This window comes from Castanea sativa, chromosome 1 (assembly GCF_040712315.1).
Source record: "Castanea sativa cultivar Marrone di Chiusa Pesio chromosome 1, ASM4071231v1".
Taxonomy (NCBI): Eukaryota; Viridiplantae; Streptophyta; class Magnoliopsida; order Fagales; family Fagaceae; genus Castanea; species Castanea sativa.
In genome coordinates, this window is record NC_134013.1 from 51855670 (window position 1) to 51863771 (window position 8102).

At 33.1% G+C, this 8102-nt stretch overlaps 2 protein-coding genes across 2 annotated transcripts; one reads left to right on the forward strand and one right to left on the reverse strand.

Annotated features, from left to right (window-relative positions):
- Window positions 1-386: 386 nt before the first annotated feature.
- Window positions 387-1713, forward strand: LOC142629353 (uncharacterized). Its single transcript, XM_075803326.1, has 3 exons — window positions 387-684; window positions 838-975; window positions 1370-1713. The coding sequence occupies exons 1-3, from the start codon at window positions 387-389 to the stop codon at window positions 1711-1713; spliced, it is 780 nt and encodes a 259-aa protein (XP_075659441.1).
- Window positions 1714-3845: 2132 nt separating this feature from the next.
- On the reverse strand, window positions 3846-7411 carry LOC142622860 (transcription factor MYB1-like). Its single transcript, XM_075796413.1, has 3 exons — window positions 7269-7411; window positions 6792-6921; window positions 3846-4692 (listed from the first exon to the last, which is right to left on the reverse strand). Exons 1-3 carry the CDS (start codon window positions 7384-7386, stop codon window positions 3852-3854), a joined length of 1089 nt encoding a protein of 362 aa, XP_075652528.1. The 5' UTR covers window positions 7387-7411; the 3' UTR covers window positions 3846-3851.
- Between the last annotated feature and the right edge of the window lie 691 nt (window positions 7412-8102).

Here is an 8102-nt window from a genome sequence, read left to right on the forward strand (position 1 = left end):
GGTGACACTTTTGTAACGAAGGGATTCAGACTTTGGAATCAACTTGGGAAGTTAGATTCCCATGTTGGAGGAGTTAATAGTGCTCATAACTAAGCTGTCAAGAAGAGTGAAGATTTACAGAAGGAAAAGCAACACATTCAAAGTGTCTTGATTAAGCAATCAAATCAAGATAAAACTGAATATCGGATTCAATTAAATGCAATAGTTGATTGCGTAAGATTCCTTTTATTCCAAGGATTGGTCGCGATGAATCTCAAGGTTCAAGTGATAAAGGAAATTTCCTTGAGCTTCTACAATTTTTGGGGGATCACAATGAATCTATCAATGAAGTGATGCAAAATACTTGGAAAAATTGCAAGCTTACCCATCCTGATATTCAAAAAGACATGGTGAATGCAATTGCACATGAAACATCCAAAGCCATCATCGAGGATCTTGGCAATGGGTTCTTTTCAATATTAGTTGATGAGTCACGTGATATCTCAGTGAAAGAACAAATGGCACACGTTCTTCGTTATGTGAACAAACAAGGAATTATTATAGAGCGGTTCCTTGGTATTGTACATGTAGCAAGTACCACCGCTTTGTCACTCAAATGTGCTATTGAAGGTTTACTTTGTGAACATAATTTGAGTTTATCGAGACTAAGTGGGCAAGGTTATGACGGTGCTAGTAATATGCAAGGTGATATCAATGGTCTCAAAACTTTAATTTTGAAAGAGAATAAATCAGCACTTTATGTCCATTGTTTTGCTCATCAACTTCAATTGACACTTGTTGCCGTTGCTAAAAATCACATTAACATTGCTGATTTTTTTTATGTGGTTAGTAATTTAGTAACTGTTGTTAGAGGCTCTTGTAAGAGACGAGATGCTCTTCGAGATACTCAATTTGCCAAAATTAAAGAAGATTTAGAGAATAGTGTACGAAGAAGTGGACAAGGTTTGAATCAAGAAACAAATCTTAAACGTCCTGGTGATACACGTTGGGATCATATTATGGGACTATTCTCAATTTGATTTTGATGTTCTCTGCTGTTGCTGATGTACTTGAAATTATTGAAGAAGATGGGCTCTCTGACCAAAAAGTTGAAGCTCGATCTATTATGAGGTCAATTCTATCTTTTGAATTTGTTTTTGCTCTACACTTGATGAAAAACATTTTAGGGATCACAAATGAGTTGTCAATAGCATTGCAAAAAAAAAAAAAAAAAATCAAGATATAGTAAATGCTATGGATCTTGTTAAAGTGTCTAAGCAACGATTGCAAGTGATGAGAGATGATGAATGAACATCTTTATTGACTGAAGTGTCTTCATTTTGTGCCACACATGAAATTCCTATCTTGAACATGAATGAAATATTTGTAGTTAGTGGGAGGCCGCGATGCAACACCCAACAAAATACAAATTTACATTATTATTGTGTTGAGCTATTCTACACAGTCATAGATATGCAACTTCAAGAGCTAAACAATCATTTTTCAGAGGTGAATACCGATTTGCTAATTTGTATGGCTTGCTTGAATCCAAGTAATTCATTTGTGGCTTTTGATAAGGAAAAGTTAATACATCTAACAAAGTTCTATCCATATGATTTTCCTGAGACAGATATCTTGGCACTTGACTCTCAGCTTCAGAATTTCATTTTTGATATGCGCAACAATGACTTGTTTTTAGAGCTTCAAGGAGTAGTGAACTTGCTGAAAAGTTAGTGAGCACGAGGAAACATGAGACTTATCTATTAGTCTATTTGCTTGTGAAGTTAGCTTTGACCCTTCTTGTTGCTACTGCAACGATAGAAAGAAGTTTTTCAACAATGAAATATATAAAGAATGAACTGCGCAATCGAATGGGAGATCAGTGGATGAATGATTGCTTGGTTGTGTATATTGAAAAAGATATAACTTGTAGTATTGATAATGAGACTATCATGCAACGATTTTAAAATATGAAAAATCGTAGAAGACAATTGTAAATTTTATGTATTTACATGTTTTTTTATTGTTGTTGTCAATATATAAAATTTTCTTTTTATTAAATCGTGTAATTTATACTTATTGAAGAACACTTTGAAAAAAATTTCTAAAGCCGCCGCTGCAGATAAAATGCTCTTGTCCATGCTGGATCCTACCCCTCTCTCCAAAGGATTGTCGGTAGAAAGTTGTACTTTTTTGTTTTTGCATGAATGCATGTCTGGGTTTTCTCCACGTGATGGTAACAATAATTGTCAAATTGATCTTATCAAAGGTGGTTGACGGCAGGGGAGCTATGTACAAGGGTGGGGCCATGGCCACCAAAATTTTGAAATTTCCCTTTACTCACTCGTACTCACACACACACATATATATATATATATATATATATATATATATATATATATTTTAACATTTTTAAGATTTACAAAAATAAAAGTTGATCCCCAAATATTTGAATTATTCCATTAATACTCTTAAAAAAAAGGTAATTAGTATAATAGTTATAGAGACATAATTTTTTTTTTTCGCAATTTTATTCTTTATTATAAAGATGCTCTTATATATATTAAATATTTTATAAATTTTAGTACCAAACATGTTTGGATTTATCTTTTTCAACATATTATGTGGCTATTAACAAGTTATTGACTCCTTAAAAAAATCTTGATACTAAAATTACACATAAAATGTCTCTTTAATTGCCACATAATGGATTAGAGTGGAATAACTTCAAATCTATTTAGAGTCTAACTTATTATTCCAAATTTTGGATCATTCATGTTATGTTTTGGAAAATTTTATTAGTTCAATTGATATATTTTTTAATTACTTTAGTATAAAGTATAATAATTTGTATTGAAAATGAAACTTTTTAAAAATTTCACTATGAAAATGGTAAAAATGAATTTTATTTTATAAAAGATCGCCATCAAACATATTTTGATTGAAAATACTAAAATCTTTTTTTTTTTTGGTGTGTGTGTGTATATATATATATATATATATAACTTATCAAATAAAAAAGTGCAGATGTGTATATGTGTGTGGGAGGAGTTGTCTTGATAAACATATTAGTACTGCAACTTAGCATCCCAAACAAAAATTGTTGGCTTTACCCCTGGTTGGCAGTGAAAATAAGGCATGAGTATGAGTTAGAACTAGGGAAAGGAAACTGATTCAAGCCATAATAAATCATGATTGTATATGTGCAATTATTTAATAAAAATGATTTGTAACGTTAGTAAAATTGTCACCTCATGTCTCTCCGTCAGACAATAAAACTAAGGAAAGAAGATAAGAGGAAAACAATGTATTTGAACTATTTTTATCTTTATAAGATTGGAAGGGATTTTAATGCGACTTTGTTTTTTAAATACTATCATAGATTTGGCTATGAAATGCCACGTATAAACTCAAAATGATAGTGTAAATTCAATAAAACTTTTGGAGCATTCGTCAGGAAAGAAAAACTGTTGGGAGCCTGTATAAGCTAAGGTTCTATGCAAAAGTTTATATGTAGAAGTTGGTCCATATTCTCATCTCAACAGCTATAGTCATTCCAATAGACCACAATAAATAACAAGATGAGAGTGTAGAAAAATTATTATCACGATCGAATTAACTGTTTATCCTTAGCTTTACATTGGAAACATAGAGATAGACTTTAAACTGTCATAAACACCACCTCTAGTCCTTTTATTTCATAAAGCTCCACACATCCAATTAATTTGGACAATAATAATAAGGAAAAACACTGGATTAATAATAATAAGAAAAACTATATAAAGACTATTATACTGGCGGTGTTTGTTTTACACAGTAGTATGTTTTATGCACACGTACATTGTAAAACAAGTTTTTTTTGCCTTATATGGTTATTCCTGCTCTGCATTGAGAACCTCCCAAAGGTCCATATCAAGGGATAAGTCACCCCAATAATTCAGGACATCCTCATCTAGAGTGTCCTCCACAACTTTTGCCCCTGGTGCTATTTCCTCCGCCCAAAAGGTTTCTTTGGGCACTTCATTCAACCTGCCACATTGCGTACATGTGACTCTCTCATCAAGTTCCCGGCAATTTGACAAGCTTTCCCACCAGTTAATTCTACTCTCCGATTGCATTGAGGTTTGAGATATGTCTCTGATATCTTCCTTTTTTTGAAAGCTTCCTACAATTGCAGGTTTCCCACTTAACCAAGTTAAGTTTTTGGAGAAGGTCCTAGGTTGTGGCTTTATTACGTTCACTTTCACCATATCAAGCGATAAGTCACCCCAATAATTCAGGACATCCTCATCTAGAGTGTCCCCCACAACTTTTGCCTCTAGTACTATTTCCTCCACCGAAAAGGTTTCTTTGGGCACTTCATTCAACGTGCCACATTGCGTACATGTGGCTCTCTCATCAAGTACCCCACAATTTGACAAGCTTTCCCACCAGTTAATCCTACTCTCCGATTGCATTGATGTTTGAGATATTTCTCTGATATCTTCCTTTTTTTGAAAGCTTCCTAAAATTGCAGGTTTCCCGTTTAAGCAAATTAAGTTTTTGGATAAGGTCCTAGGTTGTGGCTTTATTACGTTCACTTTCACCATATCTCGGGGCTTTTCTTTCAGCTTGGTAATGTGTGAACTTCCCTTTTTGAGGAGGTGTGTATTCCAATAGTTTTTCACATCATTAGCTGTTCTTCCCGGAAGTCTACCTGCAATAAGTGACCATCTATACAAAAAAAAGAAGAAAAAAAAATGTTCAAATAATTATTGATTAACTTGTAATCTGTTTACTAAAGAATACCATGTTATCATGCATAAACAATAAGGGAAACAGTTAGTGGCAAATGACTTTAGGTTTTTAGCGAGGGAGGAGCTGTATTTAAACACTTCGCTAGAATCTTGCAATGTCATATTTTCATTAAATAGTACAATAGATTATTCTCTATACTATTTTATTTATTATTTTTTTGAGAATCATATTCTTCAGTATACTAAGACAATTGTAATGAATTCCTACTAATAATTACCATAATTATCAAAGTTTATATTTAGATTAAAAATAAAAGAGAGTGAAAAATTATATTTTATTAAACAAGACTTCTAATGGGTTGTCTGTGAAGTGCGGCATCACAAAACGACTAACCACCTTGTGGGGTGAAACAAGTGTTGGACTTCATTGGAATGTTAGCAATTTTGCTGTTAGTGAGTCTAGTACGAGATAGAAGATCCAATGCATATTTGGTGTTTTTCAGATGGTAACAAGCTAAAGAAAAAGATATCGCATCTCCAAGACAATATCTAAGCATACCAAGATCCTGTCTTAAAATTGCAGACTAGAAAATTGCTTGACTTGGTAATAATGTTGTCTGTCAGTTGGTCCCGTGCACAGTGCACGGGACCATTGTGAATAGTACTTTCTAGTAGATTCTATGCATTATTACGAACCTTACAAACTTCTTTTTTAATAATTTTTTTATTAAAAATAAGTTTCACAATATTATTTATATATTTAAAAATTAATTTACTATAATATTTTTAATTTTTAATTTTTTATTTTTAATAAAATAAGCGTTATTCAAACTTAACCAATGTAATGGTTAGGGCAAAGAATGAAAAGGATAAAATAATAGGAACTGGTAGAATACCAAGGCAAGAAATTGTGGAGTTGAACTTAGCAGACCAAGTCCAAGAAGTCTACTTAAGGCCGTATAAGCTCGACAAAGATGATAGATCTTACGGTGCGGATGTAAAAGTTTAGGAAGAGGCTACACGTAGACCTATTTACTTAAATAACCATTGAGGAAGTCATTCTTTATATCCATTAGAAAAAATAGCCAATGTCGAAAGGTAACAACTTCGATTAGTGGGGGCACACAGAAGAGATGAGAAACAAAAGCAAATGTCTCTTCATAATTCTATTTTTCTATATGAACCATTTAACTGGAATATATAGCTCAAAAAAACCATCAAAATGAGTTTTTTTTTTTTTATATGCCTATTGACGCCCAAAAGCAGATTTCCCTATAGCTACATCAACCAAACAATATGTATGAGCCTTTCCAAGTGCATTGAACTCCTTTTTCATTGTTCGAGGCCACTAAGGGAGTCATCTTTCTTATATTAGCCGTTTTAGCTATATAATGATAAATGTCAAGGAACTCATAGGACTATTAATTAAAAAAAATATTCATGTATGGCGAGAGAAATTTATTTATTTATTTTATAGCAAGGGAATTCATCAAGATCAAATGGCAAAATAACATGATCCCCTACGGTAGTTTTGTTGTTCTTCGGCCTATTTTGTTATTGTTTGAGTTAACTTTTGTTGTTATTTGGACTATTTTATAGTTCAAGGGGCCGAGTTTAATTTTTTAAGGTTCAAATTCTAAATCAACCTTAAATATATAACATTTTTTTTTCTTTCTAAACCTTAGGAGGTCCAAGGCCCATTGGACCAATACTTGGCTCTGTCCCCCATCTCTGATATAAGAAAAAACATTACAGTTAAATGTAACAGACATCATCACCAACTAGAGAAATCTAAAATTTAATTAATCCCCCTCTTCTAGTGTAGCTTTTTTTTTTTTAAGCATCACCCTTAATAATTATAGTTGTTGTCACTTCCTTCTCATCCAACAAAGAACTCTAAAGAAAACTTCAAAGCCAGAGAGAGCTTGGAATTAGTTGTCCTAGTTTTCAACCAAATTTTAAATTAATTAATCTTTGGTTCTTTAATAATGGTTTCCGTATCTTCAGTAAGCGGCAGTAGTCTGAACTAATGACATTCTGTGTTTAGAGTAATTATTATTTGCTAGTGAGACTTGCCTGTTGCCTAGCAGCTTATGGAGCCTGAGCATAAGATCAACTTCGTCTGCAGAGAAGTTTCCTCTCTTGATATTTGGCTTCAGGTAGTTCAACCACCTCAGTCTGCAGCTTTTCCTACATCTATTTAAGCCTGCAAATGCATGAAACATATTTATTGAAAAAATAACCCTTCTAAAGCTCCGCCAATATTGCATTATTTATTTAAAACATTGCTTAGTTTTTCTTTAAATTACTCGAGAAGAGATCTTTTATGATCATGATTTTCACAACAACTGTGACGTAGTATATTGTGAGTTACTGCTTCTATCATTTTTATATAACCACTACAATAAACCACATCAAGGTTGTAACAAAAGTTATATTCACAAATTTTCTCACAAACTAGAAAAAAGGATGGAAGAGACAAACAAAAAGAACTTGGTTTACCAAAGAAAAAAGAGAAATCAATCTCACTCACTCTAGATTCTAGAATAATACCTGAATGGACAGGAACCAGGTGCCATTTTCCTTCACCGTACTTCTCAATGCACTGCTTAAGTCGAATATCTTCCTCCTCAGTCCATGCACCTTTTCTCACACCAAAAGAGCCATCCATGTTTAACGTTTCCTCCCAAATGGAGGTATAAAAGGCACGTTGTAAAGTGGCACTCCTCTTTTAGTAAAAAGCGAAGTATTTAAGTTCACGTAGGTTACACTTTCTTTTTCTGGTATGCGCTTTACTCTGGTCACTTATGTATCCTTTTATATCTACACAGTAGACAGCACAGTTAGCAGAGTTCCTACACATAAATTCCATTGACGTTGACGCGCGTCCCCCGTATCCATAACTTTCATATGTGTTCCAGGCTTCGCCACGAGGTGTGTTAACGTTGGGGGTTGTTGTGGTGCCACATGCGATGGGGTTGGAAACTCACGTTAAACATTGGGTCAATTTAGATAGAACTTATTGCTAAAAATTGAAAACACTATAGCAAAATAATTTTAAAATGTGTGAATAGTACCGTAAGACCCATTTTTAATAAAAAAATTGCTGAAAAGTGAAATTTGTAGATCCGTGAACAGTGCACGAATGCACTGTTCACAGAAGATTGGGTCAACAACTGCGGCTGGAGATAAAAAAAAAAAAAACTGAAAACGCAAACGCAGCTAGTGGAATCCAAACGCCACCATTATATATAATTTCAATTTACAGTGTCAATTAATGCATAGGTCTGCATGAATACTTATTATTTGCTAAAAATTGAAAATTTATTACTGAAACTATTGTAATAAAATAATTTTTAAAAATGTAAATAGTGCTAGAAGACTTAA

What these genes read in the sequence shown, in the direction of transcription:
- LOC142622860 (XM_075796413.1), bottom strand. Translation starts at nt 7,386, where the DNA reads ATGGATGGCTCTTTTGGTGTGAGAAAAGGTGCATGGACTGAGGAGGAA. An exon ending in CCTGGTTCCTGTCCATTCAG is followed by an intron (nt 6,922 to 7,268) that starts GTATTATTCTAG and finishes ATGCATTTGCAG; the next exon opens with GCTTAAATAGATGTAGGAAA. An exon ending in CATAAGCTGCTAGGCAACAG is followed by an intron (nt 4,693 to 6,791) that starts GCAAGTCTCACT and finishes TTTTTTGTATAG; the next exon opens with ATGGTCACTTATTGCAGGTA.
- LOC142629353 (XM_075803326.1), top strand. Translation starts at nt 387, where the DNA reads ATGGTGAATGCAATTGCACATGAAACATCCAAAGCCATCATCGAGGAT. An exon ending in CGGTGCTAGTAATATGCAAG is followed by an intron (nt 685 to 837) that starts GTGATATCAATG and finishes TTAGTAATTTAG; the next exon opens with TAACTGTTGTTAGAGGCTCT. An exon ending in AACAAATCTTAAACGTCCTG is followed by an intron (nt 976 to 1,369) that starts GTGATACACGTT and finishes AAATATTTGTAG; the next exon opens with TTAGTGGGAGGCCGCGATGC.